The 20,238-nt window shown below is 58.0% G+C and overlaps 3 protein-coding genes across 3 annotated transcripts; all 3 read left to right on the forward strand.

Moving 5' to 3' along the window:
* The first annotated feature begins 224 nt into the window (after positions 1 to 224).
* Positions 225 to 5,897, forward strand: mri1 (methylthioribose-1-phosphate isomerase 1). The gene is made up of 6 exons (XM_069195644.1): positions 225 to 552; positions 1,560 to 1,789; positions 1,880 to 2,049; positions 2,723 to 2,899; positions 3,325 to 3,549; positions 4,309 to 5,897. The coding sequence occupies exons 1-6, from the start codon at positions 421 to 423 to the stop codon at positions 4,440 to 4,442; spliced, it is 1,068 nt and encodes a 355-aa protein (XP_069051745.1). The 5' UTR covers positions 225 to 420; the 3' UTR covers positions 4,443 to 5,897.
* Positions 5,898 to 6,083: 186 nt separating this feature from the next.
* Positions 6,084 to 7,965, forward strand: c11h19orf53 (chromosome 11 C19orf53 homolog). The gene is made up of 4 exons (XM_069195645.1): positions 6,084 to 6,234; positions 6,544 to 6,599; positions 6,780 to 6,953; positions 6,994 to 7,965. The coding sequence occupies exons 1-3, from the start codon at positions 6,144 to 6,146 to the stop codon at positions 6,906 to 6,908; spliced, it is 276 nt and encodes a 91-aa protein (XP_069051746.1). The 5' UTR covers positions 6,084 to 6,143; the 3' UTR covers positions 6,909 to 6,953; positions 6,994 to 7,965.
* Positions 7,966 to 10,688: 2,723 nt separating this feature from the next.
* LOC102692684 (zinc finger SWIM domain-containing protein 4-like) lies at positions 10,689 to 20,096 on the forward strand. The gene is made up of 13 exons (XM_069195643.1): positions 10,689 to 11,511; positions 12,685 to 12,868; positions 14,085 to 14,462; positions 14,551 to 14,711; positions 14,931 to 15,066; positions 15,163 to 15,315; positions 15,413 to 15,679; positions 15,795 to 15,932; positions 16,114 to 16,344; positions 16,431 to 16,566; positions 18,157 to 18,293; positions 18,888 to 19,139; positions 19,239 to 20,096. The coding sequence occupies exons 1-13, from the start codon at positions 11,335 to 11,337 to the stop codon at positions 20,051 to 20,053; spliced, it is 3,165 nt and encodes a 1,054-aa protein (XP_069051744.1). The 5' UTR covers positions 10,689 to 11,334; the 3' UTR covers positions 20,054 to 20,096.
* Positions 20,097 to 20,238: the final 142 nt, after the last annotated feature.

Genomic DNA, 20,238 nt, shown 5'->3' on the forward strand with positions numbered 1-20,238 from the left:
TATTTTAAGGGATTATGGGTTAGTTTACATAAGAACTGTAACATCCCACATACAGAAGTGTGACCGGGTGATGATTTGCAAGTATTTTCCCCCGAAGTCTTGTTAATTTTAACAATCCCTCGCGCTATTCATTTGTACCGTCACTCGGCTCTATGAACGCGCCTCTATGTGCACGTGACCCCGGGCTCGCCGCACCTCTCGTGCTGATTCGGGGAGGGGGGGTCTGCTTCCTGTCTGGAAGAACACGTGGTTCCGTGTGTCAGAGTGGATTTTTCTGTTATATTTGTCGTCGGTTTCCTTCCACGTTAACGGAACGCGTCCTTTGTCTTCGGACTCTTGAGTTTGGACCTCCAGCGCACAGTACTCCGTTGACATTTACCGTAGCGACAATTGGAGAGAAATTCGTCTTGCTGTCGCGCCATGACGCTGGAAGCGATCCGGTACCGGGACGGGTCCCTGCAGATCCTGAACCAGCTCCTGCTTCCGCACCAGACCGAATTCGAGGAGATCCGCTCGGTCCAGGACGGCTGGGACGCCATTAAGGCCATGAAGGCGAGGCATTCACTCCTACCGTACCGTAACGTACTGTCCTGCGCTGACTGAGAGTGCATGTTGCTGTGTGTTAGACTGAGCGCTGCCGTGTCACCCACTTCGAGCTCATCCCCGGACTCTGCTCCTTCCGCAGTGACGTGGGAACACGCCAGTCTCTGGAGTATCACGGGTACAGCGTTAGTGTGCAGTGCGTGTTAGTTATAGATTAACGTTAGTGTGCAGTGACCCTCTCCCAGTGTAGTGTGGGGTTCAGTACAGTGTGCAGTGACCCTCTCCCTCCCCAGTGCAGTGTGCAGTGACCCTCTCTCCCCAGTGCAGTGTGCAGTGTCCCTCTCCCCCCAGTGCAGTGTGCAGTGACCCTCTCCCTCCCCAGTGCAGTGTGCAGTGACCCTCTCTCTCCCCCAGTGCAGTGTGCAGTGACCCTCTCTCTCCCCCAGTGCAGTGTGCAGTGACCCTCTCTTCCCCCAGTTCAGTGTGCAGTGACCCTCTCTTCCCCCAGTTCAGTGTGCAGTGACCCTCTCCCCCCCAGTGCAGTGTGCAGTGACCCTCTCCCCCCCCAGTGCAGTGTGCAGTGACCCTCTCTCTTCCCCAGTGCAGTGTGCAGTGACCCTCTCCCCCCCCAGTGCAGTGTGCAGTGACCCTCTCCCCCCCCAGTGCAGTGTGCAGTGACCCTCTCCCCCCCAGTGCAGTGTGCAGTGACCCTCTCTCTCCCCAGTACAGTGTGCAATGACCCTCTCCCCCCCAGTGCAGTGTGCAGTGACCCTCTCCCCCCCAGTGCAGTGTGCAGTGACCCTCTCTCTCCCCAGTGCAGTGTGCAGTGACCCTCTCTCTCCCCCAGTACAGTGTGCAGTGACCCTCTCTTCCCCCAGTACAGTGTGCAGTGACCCTCTCGCTCCCCAGTGCAGTGTGATGGGTGTGTATGACGTCTCTCTCACTGTCACAGGTAGATAGGGGAGTTTTTTGCCATATGTACAATTCTTATGAATTCTTATGTCCTTCTGTCTTAGGTTCGTGGCGCCCCAGCGATTGCCATCGTGGGGTGTCTGAGCCTGGCGGTGGAGCTGAGGGCGCGGCCACTGCAGGAGGTGGCAGAGCTGGTGTGGTTCGTGCACAGCTCGCTGAGCCACCTGAGCTCTGCTCGGCCCACGGCGGTCAACATGAGCCGCGCGGCGTGCGAGCTGGTGGAGTTCACGCAGAGGGAGAGCCAGGAGCGGAGCGCCGAGGAGCTGAGGGAGAGGTAGGGCGGGGCGGCCGCGACGCTGACTCAGCCTCGGCCAATGACGGAGCCGCATGTCTGAAGTGCCCTCCCCCTCTGTCTGTCCCTCAGCGTGATTGGCTGGATCGAGGCCATGCTGGAGCGCGATATCGGCGACAACAAGAAGATTGGAAATTTTGGGGCGCAGCACATCCTATCAGGGGTCCCCCATGGACAGATTAGCGTCCTGACCCACTGCAACACGGGGTCACTGGCCACGTCTGGGTATGGAACTGCACTGGGTGAGTTGCAGCCCGACACAAACACACTGGCACGGCGGTAGTGGGTATAGGGGTTCAGGCACACTGGTGGGTTCAGGCAAATTGGAGGGTTCAGACACACTGGCACACTGGTGGGTTAAGGTACACTGGTGGGTTTAGGGGTTCAGACATGCTGGTGGGTTCAGGCACACTGGTGGGTTTAGGGGTTCAGGCACGCTGGTGGGTTCAGGCACACTGGAGGGTTCAGACACACTGGCACACTGGTGGGTTAAGGTACACTGGTGGGTTTAGGGGTTCAGACATGCTGGTGGGTTCAGGCACACTGGTGGGTTTAGGGGTTCAGGCACGCTGGTGGGTTCAGGCACACTGGAGGGTTCAGACACACTGGCACACTGGTGGGTTAAGGTACACTGGTGGGTTTAGGGGTTCAGACATGCTGGTGGGTTCAGGCACACTGGTGGGTTTAGGGGTTCAGACATGCTGGTGGGTTCAGGCACACTGGCGATGCTGCTCTTCAGAGCTGCAATGACCAGAACCAGAGGATGTGGGTGCAAACTGCAAAGGAGGGCATGTAAACCTGAGAACAGGGGCAGGTCTTTCCCCAGAGGCCTGTAGACGGGTGGAGCGAGCCGGTGCGGGGGGCTGTGGCGGCCAGGCATGTGCTCAGCAACCGTGCTGCTGTGTCTCTGCACAGGTGTGGTGCGCTCCCTGCACGCCATGGGCCGGCTGGAGCGGGTCTTCTGCACCGAGACGCGGCCCTATAACCAGGGCGCGCGGCTGACCGCATACGAGATGGTGACCGAAGGCATCCCAGCAACCCTCATCACTGACAGCACCGCTGCCCTCGCCATGAGAGAAAAGGGCATCTCAGGTCAGTTACCTTCTGGCTTCTGGTGCACAGCAGGCCGGTCCACTCCAGGCTTTACAGAGCTGTCGCCAAGACTCCTGGTGCACAGCAGTCAGGTCCACTCCAGGTTTTACAGAGCTGTCGCCAAGACTCCTGGTGCACAGCAGGCCGGTCCACTCCAGGCTTTACAGAGCTGTCGCCAAGACTCCTGGTGCACAGCAGGCTGGTCCACTCCAGGCTTTACAGAGCTGTCGCCAAGACTCCTGGTGCACAGCAGGCCGGTCCACTCCAGGCTTTACTCCAGGCTGGTCCACTCCAGAGTCTGTCTGTCAGACTCAATGTAGTGGTCAGGTGGTGCCAGCATGGTGTTTGTGTGTTTGTGTGTGAGTGAAAGGCACCTCTTTCTTCCCCTCGGTCGGTCAGTCAGTCCTGTCCATGTGTGTCCACAGCGGTGGTCGTGGGGGCCGACAGGGTTGTTGCCAATGGTGACACAGCCAACAAGGTGGGCACCTACCAGCTGGCTATTGCAGCAAAGCACCATGGGATTCCATTCTACGTGGCAGCACCCAGCACGTCATGTGACTTGAACCTGGAGAGCGGGAATGACATTGTGATCGAGGAGCGCCCGGCCACAGAGCTCACTCACATTAATGGAGCTGCCATCGCTGCCTCGGGTACGAAATACAGTTTACTTGTCATATAAGCTCGTGTCCAGTCAGTGTGTCTGTATGAACCCCTCTCTCTCAGTGCAGTGTTAATGTACTGTAGTGTCCAGTCAGTGTGTCTGTATGAACCCCTCTCTCTCAGTGCAGTGTTAATGTACTGTAGTGTCCAGTCAGTGTGTCTGTATGAACCCCCCTCTCTCAGTGCAGTGTTAATGTACTGTAGTGTCCAGTCAGTCAGTGTGTCTGTATGAACCCCTCTCTCTCAGTGCAGTGTTAATGTACTGGAGTGTCCAGTCAGTCAGTGTGTCTGTATGAACCCCTCTCTCTCAGTGCAGTGTTAATGTACTGGAGTGTCCAGTCAGTGTGTCTGTATGAACCCCCCTCTCTCAGTGCAGTGTTAATGTACTGTAGTGTCCAGTCAGTCAGTGTGTCTGTATGAACCCCTCTCTCTCAGTGCAGTGTTAATGTACTGGAGTGTCCAGTCAGTGTGTCTGTATGAACCCCTCTCTCTCAGTGCAGTGTTAATGTACTGGAGTGTCCAGTCAGTCAGTGTGTCTGTATGAACCCCTCTCTCTCAGTGCAGTGTTAATGTACTGGAGTGTCCAGTCAGTGTGTCTGTATGAACCCCCCTCTCTCAGCGCAGTGTTAATGTACTGTAGTGTCCAGTCAGTGTGTCTGTATGAACCCCTCTCTCTCAGTGCAGTGTTAATGTACTGGAGTGTCCAGTAAGGACAGGGTGATCACCTCTCCTTCCTCTCCGTTTCTCAGGGGTTGACGTGTGGAATCCTGCCTTCGACGTCACTCCGCATCAGCTGATCACAGGTGGCATCATCACAGAGCTGGGCGTCTTCCTACCTTCAGAGCTGCAGGCTGCGCTGACCGGCCGGCTCACTGCGCTCTAGTGACCCCTGCTGGAGGGAGGCTGCAGTGTAGCCCTGCGCGCTGGCTTATACACTAACGCACACACACTGCCCTGCGACCCCTGTGCCCTTCTCATCGCCTTCTGTCACCAGGATTTCTGCGCCTTTCCTTATATGGGCCCCAGCAGCCGGCAAAATTCCAGTCTGTATCCTGCCATCATGGAGAACTGTCACCCCCCCCGCCCTCCAAGGCCGGACTTCCTCGTACCCATCTCTTCCACCCACTCCGTTTATTTAGCCCAAGAACTTTTCCCACGTCTGACATTCCTTCTTCCAGCTGATCTGGGAAAATCGCTTTGTCTGTGACACTAGCCCGAATCCAGGCTTTTCCAGGGCCGACTCGGAGTCGATCTGCTACTCCTCCTGACCAGCTCCGACAGGGAGGGTTCGAGTAAAGACCGTGGCCTTTAGGGTTTAGGGTCGCCTGCAGGGACACAGCTGAGCAGAGCCGCAGGGGCAGGCGTGCAGTCTGTACAGCACTTACGCACAAATACACACACAGACGACTGCCGACGCACAAATACACACACAGACGACTGCCGACGCACAAATATACACACACGACCGCTGATGCACAAATACACACACACCAGCCCTGCTCTCCTGAGGGTCTGGGGCTCTGGATAAAGACAGCCCTGGTTGCCCTGGTTACCCGGGGGCTGCAGGTCTCCCACTCTCTGCTTGGGTGTTTCCCTTGAGGTGCCTGACAGGTGCTGAGACCTTACGGGTCAGAAACGAATGTGATTCCAGGCCATCTCTCTGCAGACAGAACCCCCCTTCCCGAGCTGGACAGCGGCTGTAGCCCAGGCCAAGATCACAGGCAGGGCTGACCACTTTCGTGCTGCTACTGGGAGTCCAGTCCAGTCCTGTCCTGGGGGGACAGTGTGTCTGCAGGAGGGTTCAGTCCAGGTCCTGGGGGGGGTGGTGTGTCTGCAGGGGGTCCAGTCCAGGTCCTGGGGGGGCTAGAATGTCTGCAGGGGGTCCAGTCCAGGTCCTGGGGGGGGTGGTGTGTCTGCAGGGGGTCCAGTCCAGGTCCTGGGGGGGCTAGAATGTCTGCAGGGGGTCCAGTCCAGGTCCTGGGGGGGCCGGTCCAGGTCCTGAGGGGGACTGTGCTCTGGGAGCTGCTGAAGAGATCCTCCTGGCCACCTGTCTAATGGCAGAGGGTCAGAGTTCCCGGGTCAGTCTAGTTGCAGTGTTGCTGTGTCTTGTGCCTGTGAATGTGCCACATGACGCCGTGCCAGGGATCACCAGGGGAGAGGGCAGCGCCGCACTGCAGCCGGAGCGCCAGCTGTGTGGGCCACAGGGGTGCGCTGGTGCCCTTTGACCTGGGAGCGGTGGTCAGGGCGCTCCCGTGCCGCCGGACAGCAGTGACAGTGCACGCGGGGTCTCTATGTGTAGAATGTAGAAATATATGTCTGAATAAAGTGTTGACAGTAATGTACCGTGTGCAATATTGCCATCCAGCCCAGATTTAATTACATGAAAAGATCTAATAAAATCTCAGTGAAGTCGCTGCATCTATCTAGAGAGCAGTTGTGAAGTAAAATAACTGCAGCTTTATTTCTGAAGAGCAAGACGGCGTCTAACGGTGCTGCCCCTCTGTATCCCACAACACCCTTCTTCCTGCCTGTCTGCCTGCCTTGTCCCATAGTTCCTGGCGCGAAGACGAACTCGGAAGACGGCATGGCACAGGGAAAGCAGAAGTTCAAAGCGCAGCGTCCCGGAGTCAAAAAAGCGCAACAGCAGCACAAAAATAAAGGGCCAAAGAAGGGAGGCGAGTATTGGGGTTTCGTTTTTTGTACGGAAGGACTTCTAACTATTTCGTTAGGGTAACTGCGCTTTTTTATATCCGCCATGTTGGCTCTGGGTGCCTTAGGTGATGGAGAGCCGGAATGGCTGAAGGTGCAGCGCTGTTAGTGCTGTGTGTTGAGCACTTAAGAGAGGTGGCCAGCAGTGGATGTCTTTTCTGAGTTGTCTATTTCTGTACGTACCTATGACTACCCACAATTTTACATGTTTATTTCCCAGCTGAGTTCTTAAAATCGTGTCCAAGTAAAATCTTGCTTGTGTTTCTTGCACGCAGCCCGAGCGATCGCCCCCAAGAAAGCCCAGGTGGTCCAGCAGCAGAAACTGAAGAAGGTGAGAGCGGCCATCGCCTCACGGGCAGCTCAGGGGGTTATAACAACCCCCCTGTGGGCTCGGGGAGTTACAGTGAGCCCCCCTGTCGGCTCACGGTCTAACTTGTTCAAGTTGTGTAAAGAGGTTCAAAGCTCATGTGGGGTGTCGGTTTGATGGCAGTGTTGTTGCTGTTCCCCTCAGAGCCTGGAGGTGGCGATCAGGAGTCACATCGAGCAGGAGGTGACACAGAGGGCCAGCACCTCCCTGCACAAGAGGCTGAGCCTGCTGAAGAGCACAGAGGGGAAACCTGGAAAGCCGAAGTCTTCGTAGAGCACAGACGCACACCTACAAATACACACCTTCACCTGCGCACAGACACACAACTACACACACACACCTGCACCTGCGCACAGACACACAACTACACACACACACCTTCACCTGCGCACAGACACACAACTACACACACACACCTGCACCTGCGCACAGACACACAACTACACACACACACCTTCACCTGCGCACAGACACACAACTACACACACACACCTGCACCTGCGCACAGACACAACTACACACACACACCTGCACCTGCGCACAGACACAACTACACACACACACCTGCACCTCAGCACGTTCCACTCAGTGTGGAATGGACCTCTGTGTGTGTCTCTGCACAGCATGCCCCCCACACTGCAAAACACTGCAGGCTGCTGCCCACTCCCCTCCAGAGAGGGGCGAGCTCTGATAGCGGGGTTCCCCTCGCTGGGCGCTCTCCAGCACGCGGCACCGTGTGTCCTGGTCACCTCTGACAAGCCAGGGGCTCCACCTCTCGGGTGTTTCCCCCTGTCCTCTTCAGCATGGAACTGCTGCAGATCTGCAGCTTAAGGACATACTGTACATTTGAGAACGTCGTGGACTGAACCTGCCCGCACTGTTGATGTCTGTGTGTCCCGGCCTCACCCTGCCAGGGGCCAGCGCATGGTTCTGACCCTGGACGTGCACAGACTCGCACGAGAGGCCTGGAATGGACCGAGTCTGAGACTGGGCTCTGGTACTGTAGGGCTCTGTATGGAGCAGGAAGCTGCAGTACCTCCACCAGTCCAGCAGGGGGCAGCGGGACACGGGCAGGAGGAATTCTGAAGTTGCTGGTTTGATCGTTTTATTTAGGGGATTCGTAGATGTTTTTGGCTAGAAGTTCACTGTCCACAGCTATCAGGTAAAAAAAACATACCCAACCTTAGACCCTTAGATCCTGTCCTCAAACATGCTGCTTATTTTATTTTCAGGTTCTGGAAGTTGTTTGAAATCTTGCTGGCTCTGTGAACACTCCTCTGTCAGAGTTTCTGCCTTTTATTCTTAATTAAATGTTTCAGAATTCACTCAATGCAGACTTCTACTTTATTCTATTTATTTTGTTCAAAATGCACTGACTACTTGAGTTCCTTTCTTGTCTCTCAGAGCCTTGTACTCCCTGCCCTGAGTGACTGTGTGTCTTCTTCGTAAACAGATGCCTCAGTTTGTGAATTGCCCCTGCCTGGAGTCTTACAGCCCCGCTCAACACTGCTACAGAAGCACTGGGGCAGTTGAGTGAGGTGCTGGCCTTGTGGCAAAAGGGGCAGTAGAGAGTGGCACTGCCCTGGGGCAAGAGGTGCAGTGGGGCACCGCCCTGGGGCAAGAGGGGCAGGAGAGAGTGGCACTGCGCTGGGGCAAGAGGGGCAAGAGGTGCAATACAGAGTGGCGCTGACTTGTGGCCCTGGGGCAGTAGAGAGCGGTGCCGCCCTGTGGCCCTGGGGCAGAGAGACGGCAGTGGGGCAGTAGAGAGTGGTGCTGCCCTGTGGCCCTGGGGCAGAGACGACAGTGGGGCAGTAGAGTGTGGCGCTGACTTGTGGCCTTGGGGCAGTAAAGAGTGGTGCCGCCCTGTGGCCCTGGGGCAAAGAGACTGCAGTGGGGCAGTAGAGTGTGGCGCTGACTTGTGGCCCCGGGGCAAGAGGGGCAGTAGAGAGTGGTGCCGCCCTGTGGCCCTGGGGCAGAAACAGCACTGACATTGAGGGCAGTGGGGCAGTAGAGAGTAGTGCTACCCTGGAGCCAGAGACAGCATTTCAATGCCCGCTTTGATGTTCTGAACATGGGAACTGCTGAGAAGACCCCAAGTGTGCAGAGTGAGTTTGTTCTGAACCCCTGGACCCCTTGCAGTTCGCCTACCAGGACAACAGATCAGTTGATGATCCTGTCTCCCTGGCCCTACATACAGCCCTGGAACACTGGGCACTGCGAACCCGTATGTGAGAATGCTGTTTGTGGACTACAGCTCAGCATTCAATCCATCATACCCAGCCAACTGGTGACAAAGCTCAGGGGATTAGGACTGTGCAACCCTGTCTGCAACTGGCTGCTGGACTTTCGAATCGAGAGACCACAGGTGGTGCGGATAGGTAATAAAACATCAACACCACTCACCCTGAGCACTGGAACCCCACAAGGCTGCTGTCAGAGTCCAAGGTTGCACTCCCTGTTCAATTCAATTCAAGGTGCTTTATTAGCATGACTGATGGGTACAATCAGTGTTGCCAAAGCAAATAAAAATTCACATGAAACAAAACAGAAAATAAAAGTAAAATAAAATCTACAGACATTTACAACAAAGACATATAATATATTTACATATGCTGGAAACATATGGAGCATTATTGGGAGACAGACTCACTGTTCCTCAGGCTGTGACAGGAGACCACGTACTGGGCTGCCCTCTCCCTGTTCACTCACGACTGCACAGCAAGACCCAGCAGCAACCACATCGTTACGTTTGCGACGACACCACTATAATAGGCCTGATCAGCGATGATGACGAGTCCACTTACAGGGAGGAAGTCGTACAGCTGCTGAGGTGGTGTCATAGCAATAACCTGGACTTGAACGTAAATGAAACGAAAGAGCTAATAGTGGACTTTCGGAGACACAGGCCACACGCTCCCAGCCCACTCAGTATTGATGGAACAGAAGTGGAAACAGTCCCCAGCTTTAGGTTTCTGGGAATTCACATCTCTAAAGATCTAACCCGGACTGTGAACACGGACTCTATCATGAAGAAGGCTCAGCAGCGCCTCTAGTTCCTGAGGTGCCTCAAGCGATGGGGGATGCCAGTACCTGTGCTGGTGAACTTCTACTGCTGCACCATCGAGAGCGTCCTCACCAAGGGGATCCCCGTGTGGTACAGCAACACCTCTTCGCAAGAGAGAGAAAGGCACTGCAGAGAATGGTCAATGTGGCCCAGAAGATCACCGGCTGTGGTCTCACAGAGATTAAACAGCTCTATGAGGACCGCTGCCATGGTAGAATTCTGGCCATCACAGAGGACAGTCACCACCCCGGGCATGAGCTCTTCACCCCACTGCCCTCAGGCAAGAGATACAAGAGCATACAGACACTGACCACTAGATTCTCCAACAGCTTCTATCCACAAGCAGTGCGATGGGCGAACACATTTGGCCATGCCCCTCGGACCACACCTACACCATCACCATCTACCTCTTTATGATTTCGTATTTATTGCACAACTCCAGCCATTGTTTACACATCTGCATTGTTTACACTCAAACTGTTTACTTGTTGTACGTTGTCTACTGTTTATTTGTATATTGTCTTGATGCACTGTCTGCACTTTGTGTTTCTACACTTCTTTTAACAATCGAGAGACTTTCTGTAAGTAAGAATTCCTTTGGACCAGTGCATGTACCAGTTACATGTGGCAATAAAGTTCAAGTTCAAGCAGTGGGGCAGTAGAGTGTGGCACTGCCCTGTGGCCCCGGGGCAAGAGGGCCAGTAGAGAGTGGTGCCGCCCTGTGGCCCTGGTAAAGAGACAGCACTGGCATCAAGAGGGCAGTGGGGCAGTAGAGAGTAGCGCTGCCCTGGAGCCCAGGGGCAGAGACGGTACCAGCCCTTCTCGGGATGCAGGAAGTCAGGACCGGGCTGTCTGTTCCCGGCTCCCACCGCCCTGAGTGTAAAGAAGCGTCTCCCTGCAGCGTCCTTGTGTGCGCTCGTCCTCCACAAACAGGGCTGAGGACCATAGAGATTCGGTTTCTTCTACCCGCGCAGCTCCGAGGCGGCTTTCTCTTATCGCGCAGCGCTCATTACCATATTTCCAGCCCCCTGACTCCTCGGGGAACAACCTGTTCCTCTTGCAGCGAGTGAGACAGTGTCTGCACGAAAGGTCTGGGCTGCGGCCACTGAGCTCAGCGGCGCGAGGACGCCGGTCCGGCCGGAGGAGTCGAGCGGGTTTGCCGCGCGAGGCGGGGAAATGTTCCGCGGTTTCGCCGAAACGTGTTTCTGTTCCATTGTGTCGCCGCGCGAGGGGGCGTGTTCCGCTGACTCACGTTCCAACCGGTTTTTTTTTGTGAATGAAGAGAAAGAACCGCGTGGCCATATGTGGACTTCCAGGTGGACGGACAGGCGCTCGAACCACTCAGGAGGCAGGAAGCCCATTTGAGGCCAATGGGGCGCCTGCGGTGGGCGGGTCGACGGGGTCGCAATTGGAAAGCGTCGGAGCCGCAGCACGGTATTTGTTTTAAGATTTAAAGGGATCGTGACGCTGAAAGACCGAGGACGAGCACACACACACAAAAAGTAAAGTTGACGCAAAACTTTGTTTTTTACGGGCTACCCTCGAGGAAGAGACGCTCGACAGCTCCGATCATCTCTGCTCACCTGCCTATGGACTGAGGCTGCAGGGCAAAGTCGTCCAGCGGGTCCCAGGGGAATGGACCAGCCGCCAGCGAAGCGGAGACGCCTCGGTGCCGGTGCCGGTGCCGGGGTCGGGGTGTCATCGTCAGCACTGTGCGGAGAAGTCCAGTTCAGAGCCGGACACAGGCGGCGGGTGCAGTCGCTGATGGACCTCAGCGCGCAGAGAGTGGTGGAGAGCTGGACGTATGAACAGGTGAAGTTCTTAAAGCTTGGAGTTACTGCATTGAGATATTCCTTACTGTCCACTGCTTCCAGCCTGAGTGTACTGTAGTGTCCAGTCAGTCAGTGTGTCTGTATGAACCCCTCTCTCTCAGTGCAGTGTTAATGTACTGTAGTGTCCAGTCAGTGTGTCTGTATGAACCCCTCTCTCTCAGTGCAGTGTTAATGTACTGTAGTGTCCAGTCAGTGTGTCTGTATGAACCCCTCTCTCTCAGTGCAGTGTTAATGTACTGTAGTGTCCAGTCAGTGTGTCTGTATGAACCCCTCTCTCTCAGTGCAGTGTTAATGTACTGTAGTGTCCAGTCAGCCAGTGTGTCTGTATGAACCCCTCTCTCTCAGTGCAGTGTTAATGTACTGTAGTGTCCAGTCAGTGTGTCTGTATGAACCCCTCTCTCTCAGTGCAGTGTTAATGTACTGTAATGTCCAGTCAGTCAGTGTGTCTGTATGAACCCCTCTCTCTCAGTACAGTGTTAATGTACTGTAGTGTCCAGTCAGTGTGTCTGTATGAACCCCTCTCTCTCAGTGCAGTGTTAATGTACTGTAGTGTCCAGTCAGTGTGTCTGTATGAACCCCTCTCTCTCAGTGCAGTGTTAATGTACTGTAGTGTCCAGTCAGTCAGTGTGTCTGTATGAACCCCTCTCTCTCAGTGCAGTGTTAATGTACTGTAGTGTCCAGTCAGTGTGTCTGTATGAACCCCTCTCTCTCAGTGCAGTGTTAATGTACTGTAGTGTCCAGTCAGTCAGTGTGTCTGTATGAACCCCTCTCTCTCAGTGCAGTGTTAATGTACTGTAGTGTCCAGTCAGTCAGTGTGTCTGTATGAACCCCTCTCTCTCAGTGCAGTGTTAATGTACTGTAGTGTCCAGTCAGTGTGTCTGTATGAACCCCTCTCTCTCAGTGCAGTGTTAATGTACTGTAGTGTCCAGTCAGTCAGTGTGTCTGTATGAACCCCTCTCTCTCAGTGCAGTGTTAATGTACTGTAGTGTCCAGTCAGTGTGTCTGTATGAACCCCTCTCTCTCAGTGCAGTGTTAATGTACTGTAGTGTCCAGTCAGTCAGTGTGTCTGTATGAACCCCTCTCTCTCAGTGCAGTGTTAATGTACTGGAGTGTCCAGTCAGTCAGTGTGTCTGTATGAACCCCTCTCTCTCAGGTGAAGGAGCAGTTGTTCCGGGTCCCGGATGTGATCCGGAATCGGATTGTGTTCTGGTCATTCCCGCGCAGCGAGAGGGAGATTCTGCTCTACTCCTCTCTGGGCGATGAGGCAGGGGGCTCCTTCCAGAGAGGGGTGCAGCTCCTGGAGACCCCCGGAGCCGTGCAGGACATCCTGCAAGTCGGTGAGTCCCATTTGGATACATTTCACCAGCGTTTATCCGCTATTCCCTTGTGGCTGTTTTCCGCACTGCCTTTTGGAATGTGTTGGGAACAGACCCTCTCAGTGGAGGGGATGGTACTGTAGGTAGTGCTCCCGCTGTTGCAGCTCTGTGCCTCTCCTGGCTTGTCCTGCAGTCTGGACCGTCCCCGTGACCTGCGCTGTGTCGGCCAGGTGTGCCAACACTGCTCTTAGGTGCAGGGCCTGACGTGTATGCTCGTGGCTCAGTGAGGGATTGGGGCTGGGATTCAACAGGTGGGCTCCAGTGCTACCAGTAGGTGTCCTACATACGCCAAGACTGCTCACGTGATGTGGTGCCAGGGGCGACGAAACTCTCCCAGTCTCTCCCTTCTGATCTCTCTTGCTGGGGCTGCTCTGTCGCTCAGTGTCTCCCCTCTTTGGTTGTAACTGTGACCCAAGGCTCCAAATTCCTTTCTGGTTTCTGTTAGAGAAGAATGTAGAATCACAGCATTTTTGGGTCAGTGTCACAGTGTGGTACAGGAGCTGTAGAGCAGGGTGGGTGTGTGTGGGTCACTGTCACAGTGTGGTACAGGAGCTGTAGAGCAGGGTGGGTGTGTGTGGGTCAGTGTCACAGTGTGGTACAGGAGCTGTAGAGCAGGGTGGGTGTGGGTCAGTGTCACAGTGTGGTACAGGAGCTGTAGAGCAGGGTGGGTGTGTGGTAAGTGTCACAGTGTGGTACAGGAGCTGTAGAGCAGGGTGGGTGTGTGTGGGTCAGTGTCACAGTGTGGTACAGGAGCTGTAGAGCAGGGTGGGTGTGTGTGGGTCAGTGTCACAGAGTGGTACAGGAGCTGTAGAGCAGGGTGGGTGTGTGTGGGTCAGTGTCACAGTGTGGTACAGGAGCTGTAGAGCAGGGTGGGTGTGTGTGGGTCAGTGTCACAGTGTGGTACAGGAGCTGTAGAGCAGGGTGGGTGTGTGGGTCAGTGTCACAGTGTGGTACAGGAGCAGGTGGGTTGTGTGGGTCAATGCGGTACAGGAACAGTAGGGTGTATCTCTGTGGATCAGTGTTACAGCACGAAGTGGAGCCTCTGTGCTCTGACTGCAGGCAGGTGAGCTCCCAGGTGCGACAGTCGTGTCCCAGCTTGTCTTCGCCGAAACTCTGAGATCAGGTGGCAGGTGGCAGAACAGGACAGGCTCAGTCTCGCTCCCTCTCCCTCTCCCAGGATTCCTGCTCAGCGCCAGCGTGAGGGAGTGCCCTGCGTGTCTGTCCTCGGACCCGAATCTCCAGCCCCCCGCGTGTGCGTGCGAGGGCGCGCGGGTCCTCCGCGTGTCGCTGGCGTTCGCCCAGCGCAGGGTCACTGCCGTGTCCTGCTCCTGCGGGGGGGATGCGTACTGTGCCCATGTGGTCGCTCTCCTGCTGTTCCGGCTGCGAGGGGGCGGGAGGGGGGTGCGTGGGCGGCCCCCCATCTCTGACACGCTGGCTCGCCTGAGCCGAGCCCAGCTTCAGAAACTGGCCCAGCACCTCATCGCCCAGAACCCCCCCTCGCTGGTGCCCGCGGCCCAGGAGCTGGCGGAGCAGCTGCAGGAAGAGGGGCGCCCTGGTGAGTCCGTGTCCGCGTGCGTCCTCGTCTCTCTGCGCTGCTGTGGGCGTTGGGGTGACGTGTGTTTGACCCTGCGGTGTGGCCCCAGGAGCGCCGGACCCCACAGCCGGACTGGGCCCAAAGGGAGACGGGCGCTGGGCTCTGCAGGAGGACCAGCTGAGACAGAGGCTCAGAAGAGTCGTCAAGGCCTCGGTCAGCAGCAGAGGACTGCAATCCAGCTGCGCACACATCTCGGCGCTGATTCGCACGGTACGGACCTGACAGGGAGGGGCAGGGAGTCTGTCTGTGTCTCATCTCTCCTGGTCTGCGCAGGTGCAGGAGGGGCAGGGAGTCTGTCTGTGTCTTATCTCTCCTGGTCTGCGCAGGTGGAGGGGCAGGGAGTCTGTCTGTGTCTCATCTCTCCTGGTCTGCGCAGGTGCAGGAGGGGCAGGGAGTCTGTCTGTGTCTCATCTCTCCTGATCTGCGCAGGTGCGGGAGATGCTCAGGTGCCAGGACAGTAACGGACCGCGGGTTCTGGCTGTGCTGACAGGAGAGCTGGTTCTGGGGTGCTGGGGCAGCTCGGGGGCGCTGAGCCCCTTCGTGACAGAACTGTGGGAGCAGCTGGGTGAGTGAGAGAGTCCGAGTGGAGAGCGCCCGTCTGTCCGTCTGCTGGGCTGCGTCCAGCAGTGTCTTACCAGTCTTGGCCTCTGTTTCCCTCCAGCCTCTCTGTGGGTCAGCGTGGTGCTCAGTCCCTGGACCGGGCCGGACCAGCGTGCTCACTGGCTGAGCCTGCTGCAGAACTGGAACCAAGATCAGGCCACCCCGCTGGAGGAGGGGAACCATATAGCTGACGCACGGGGCTCCCAGGTCACAGGTACGCACCCCGACGGCCTTCCTTCCTGCGTGTGCGCTGCTGCTGCCTGCGCCTGTCGGCCTGCTTCTTACCCCACACCTCCCTCCCTCCCCCTCAGCCCGGCGCTCAGTGCTGTGGCCGGCCCTACAGTGTGGGGGGCTCCAGTGGACGGCCCCCGAGCTCCAGAGAGTCCTGCGGGGTGACCAGGGGGCGCAGGGGGCACCGGCGTGGGCGGGAGAGCCCCTGCCCCTGGTGTGTGCGCGCATCAGCGCCCTGCGACGTCATGGATACGGGGAGGAGGCTCTGCGGCTGGGGCTGGCCGTCGTCAGCGCGCTGAGACTGGAGAGGCGCAGGGTGTCCGAAGGGCTCCGACCGGCCAGAGAAGGTGGGACAGCGAGATGGTTTGCATTCTATTTGGGAGCCATAGGCTTTGTTATCTGTGGCTCGGGTGAGGGAGTCAGATGTGCGCTGTAAGAGGTCTCTGGCTCCTCCTCCCACAGGATCTCCACAGGACCTTGTGACCCAGGCAGCCAATCCTGAAGGGTGGGTGGGGCATCCACTGGATCCCATTGGCTGCTTGTTTGACACCTTCCTGGAGGCGTGTCACGCGAATGAGGATGGCCACGCCCCTTGTCCTGGTAGGAGACAGCCCTGGCCTGTGTGCGTGGTGATGTCAGTAAAGATGTTTTAATTGAACTGGACACACAGACATGTAGACAGTTTGCAAGCTACATACCTTCTCTCCACCTCGCCCCCTTCCTCACCTCTTCCCTTTGCTTCCCCTCCCCTCCTCTCTCCCACATTCCTGCTGTTTCTCAGGCACTGTGCCCGCGGCAGGCGGGTTGCGCGACTCGGGCGAGTGCAGTGTGTGCGTGGCAGTGGAGGTGGCACTGTGGGGGCTCGGCCAGCAGAGGGCGCTGCCCGTGGGGCGGGGGTCCCAGGACCGGGCTGTGAGATGTGAGGAGAGGCTGATCTCCCGGCTCGTCCAGATTCCTCTCACTGACCCAGTCATCGCCACCCTGCGGAGAGAGAGTGCCGCCCTGCTGGAGGGTAAGAGGGAGGACAAACATCATCATCATCACTTCCAGTATCCAGTCAGCCAGTCTGTCAGTATTAATCCTTCTCTCTATCTTCAGGGGGGGTGCTCAGTGCACTAGGGGAGGTGGTACCCCAGGATACAGTGCCCATGCACTCTCTAGCACGATACCTGCTGGGTGCCCTGGTGCCCCATGACCCCGAGCTGGCTTTCCGGGTGGCACTAAGGGCCATGAGGTACGACTGGAAATGCACAAAACCGATGTCGATGCCCATCTCTGTGCTTGGCAGGACGCCTGTGCTGGAGTCTGGGTGTTGATGCCTGTGTGTGTCTGTGTGTTGGGGGGGACGCCTGTGCTGGAGTTTGGGTGTTGGGCAGGACGCCTGTGCTGGAGTCTGGGTGTTGATGCCTGTGTGTGTCTGTGTGTTGGGCAGGACGCCTGTGCTGGAGTCTGGGTGTTGATGCCCGAGTGTGTCTGTGTGTTGGGCGGGATGCCTGTGCTGGAGTCTGGGTGTTGATGCCTGTGTGTGTCTGTGTGTTGGGGGGGACGCCTGTGCTGGAGTCTGGGTGTTGATGCCTGTGTGTGTCTGTGTGTTGGGCGGGATGCCTGTGCTGGAGTCTGGGTGTTGATGCCTGTGTGTGTCTGTGTGTTGGGGGGGACGCCTGTGCTGGAGTCTGGGTGTTGGGCAGGACGCCTGTGCTGGAGTCTGTGTGTTGGGTGGGACGCCTGTGCTGGAGTCTGGGTGTTGATGCCTGTGTGTGTCTGTGTGTTGGGCGGGATGCCTGTGCTGGAGTCTGGGTGTTGATGCCTGTGTGTGTCTGTGTGTTGGGGGGGACGCCTGTGCTGGAGTCTGGGTGTTGGGCGGGACGCCTGTGCTGGAGTCTGGGTGTTGGGCGGGACGCCTGTGCTGGAGTCTGTGTGTTGGGCGGGACGCCTGTGCTGGAGTCTGGGTGTTGGGCAGGACGCCTGTGCTGGAGTCTGGGTGTTGATGCCCGAGTGTGTCTGTGTGTTGGGCGGGACGCCTGTGCTGGAGTCTGTGTGTTGGGCGGGACGCCTGTGCTGGAGTCTGGGTGTTGGGCGGGACGCCTGTGCTGGAGTCTGGGTGTTGGGCAGGACGCCTGTGCTGGAGTCTGGGTGTTGATGCCCGAGTGTGTCTGTGTGTTGGGCGGGACGCCTGTGCTGGAGTCTGGGTGTTGGGCAGGACGCCTGTGCTGGAGTCTGGGTGTTGGGCAGGACGCCTGTGCTGGAGTCTGGGTGTTGGGCAGGACGCCTGTGCTGGAGTCTGGGTGTTGATGCCCGAGTGTGTCTGTGTGTTGGGCGGGACGCCTGTGCTGGAGTCTGGGTGTTGGGCAGGACGCCTGTGCTGGAGTCTGGGTGTTGATGCCCGAGTGTGTCTGTGTGTTGGGCGGGACGCCTGTGCTGGAGTCTGGGTGTTGGGCAGGACGCCTGTGCTGGAGTCTGGGTGTTGGGCAGGACGCCTGTGCTGGAGTCTGGGTGTTGATGCCCGAGTGTGTCTGTGTGTTGGGTGGGACGCCTGTGCTGGAGTCTGGGTGTTGGGCAGGACGCCTGTGCTGGAGTCTGGGTGTTGGGCAGGACGCCTGTGCTGGAGTCTGGGTGTTGATGCCCGAGTGTGTCTGTGTGTTGGGTGGGACGCCTGTGCTGGAGTCTGGGTGTTGGGCAGGACGCCTGTGCTGGAGTCTGGGTGGTGGGCAGGACGCCTGTGCTGGAGTCTGGGTGTTGATGCCTGTGTGTGTCTGTGTGTTGGGCGGGATGCCTGTGCTGGAGTCTGGGTGTTGATGCCTGTCTGTGTCTATGTGCTTGGCAGGATGCCCATGCTGGAGTCCCCGCTAGCCTCTGGTGACCCCTTGTTGTCCCCCAGTCATGTGCCCGGCTGGTTTGTGCTGGGTCACCTGGAGACACGGCAGTGTGAGCTTGCTGCCTCGCTGCTGACCACAGCTAAAGGTCAGTACTGTGCTGTCCCACACCCTGACCACTGTCTCTCTCTCTCAGGGCTGTATGGAATAACTGTGCTGACTCTCCTTTCTATACTGACTCTCCGATTGACTGAACGGCACTCTGCGCTATGACTCTCTATCACTGACATGTATGCCTTGACCGCTGCACTCTGACCTGATGTTGCTGACCTCTGCACATTGACCCCTGCACTCTCACCTGTAGATAGTGATTGGCTCACCTTGACCTCTGCACATTGACCCCTGCACTCTCACCCGGAGACACTGACTGGCTCCCCTTGACCTCTGCACATTGACCCCTGCACTCTCACCCGGAGACACTGACTGGCTCCCCTTGACCTCTGCACGTTGACCCCTGCACTCTCACCCGGAGACACTGACTGGCTCCCCTTGACCTCTGCACATTGACCCCTGCACTCTCACCCGGAGACACTGACTGGCTCCCCTTGACCTCTGCACATTGACCCCTGCACTCTCACCCGGAGACACTGACTGGCTCCCCTTGACCTCTGCACTCTGACCCCGGCATGGTACTGGCGCTCCCAGCTGAGCAGGCGCCTCACTCTGATGTCTGTCTCCCCAGGCGATGAGGCGCGACTGCGGGTCGTCCTGGACTCCATCCTCCAGCACGTCCACTCCGCACTGCTGCTCCACAAACTGGCTCGCGACGCCGCCACAGTCGGGGCCCCCCCTGAGGCCCCGGCTCACGGGCAGCGCCCTCTGCTGGCTGTGGCCTTGGAGCTGGGGGTCGAGGCAGCGCGAAGAACTCGGGGCTCCAGGAGCCAGAGACGCAAAGAGATGGTGACCTGGCTGGCGGAGTGCGCTGCCCAGAACGGTCAGTCATTCCTCTGCAGGCTCTCTCTCTCTCTCTCTCTCGGGGCTGTCTGGAATAACTGTGCTAACTCTCCAGTCTCTCTCTCTCTCTCTCTCTCAGGGCTGCCTGCTCTCCTCCTCCTGATGCAGGACTGGGAGTCTCTCCTCACGCCTCAGGAGGCCGTGACCCTGCTGGTGCCTGGTGCCCTCTCCACAGGGCCGGGGCTCAGCCCGGGTGAGCTCAGCCAGCTGGCAGGCTGCGCAAGAACGGTGGCGCTGGAGTGCCTGGCGTGGGACCCCCTGACCTGCACGCTGCCCTCCCTCACGCTGTGCCAGGGCGACGCCACTGCCCTGGACGCCGCCTACCGCATCGTGGTGGGAGCAGCGCGCGGCAGCCAGAGCAGTGCCAGTCTGTTCTCCGCCGCCCGCTTCCTGGAGCAGCAGGGCCTGCCCCGCCGGGCCTGCACGCTGGCCACCATGGCGCTGGCCCGCCTCTGCATCGGCGCCGACGCGGACGGGCACCCCGCCGTCCCCGACGTGCTGTGGGCCGTGGGCCTGGCGCGCTCGCTGGGCGCGGCGGAGCTGGCGGGCGCGGCGGGAGCGCTGGTGGGCACGGTGCGCTGTGCGCCGGTGCTGTCCGAGGTCCTGCAGCTGTGCGGCCCGCCGGCGGACCACTGGGGCACGGGCCTCGCCTCCTGCCTCCGGCTCCTGGCGCGGGCGGCACAGCGGGCGTACGCGGGGGCGGTCCGCGCCCGCCTGGCCGCCGGGGGCGGGCGCCGCTATGGCGAAGTCCTGCGCCTGCTCTCCCTCGCCCGCCCCGCCTTCCTCGCCACGCCCGGCGGGCACCAGCACTTCGCCAGCTTCCTGCAGGAGCTGCGAGACAGCAATCCGGGCAAGAAGAAACTGCTACTGCTGCTGAGGGAGAGGTTCGGCTAGAGAGAGGAGAGGGGAGAGGGGAGAGGGAGAGAGGGGAGAGGGAGAGAGAGGAGAGAGAGGAGAGAGAGAGAGGGAGAGGGAGAGGGAGAGGGAGAGGGAGAGGGAGAGGGAGAGGGAGAGGGAGAGAGAGGAGAGAGGAGAGAGGAGAGAGGAGAGAGGAGAGAGGAGAGAGGAGAGAGGAGAGA

This window comes from Lepisosteus oculatus, chromosome 11, assembly GCF_040954835.1.
Source record: "Lepisosteus oculatus isolate fLepOcu1 chromosome 11, fLepOcu1.hap2, whole genome shotgun sequence".
NCBI classification, from domain to species: Eukaryota; Metazoa; Chordata; class Actinopteri; order Semionotiformes; family Lepisosteidae; genus Lepisosteus; species Lepisosteus oculatus.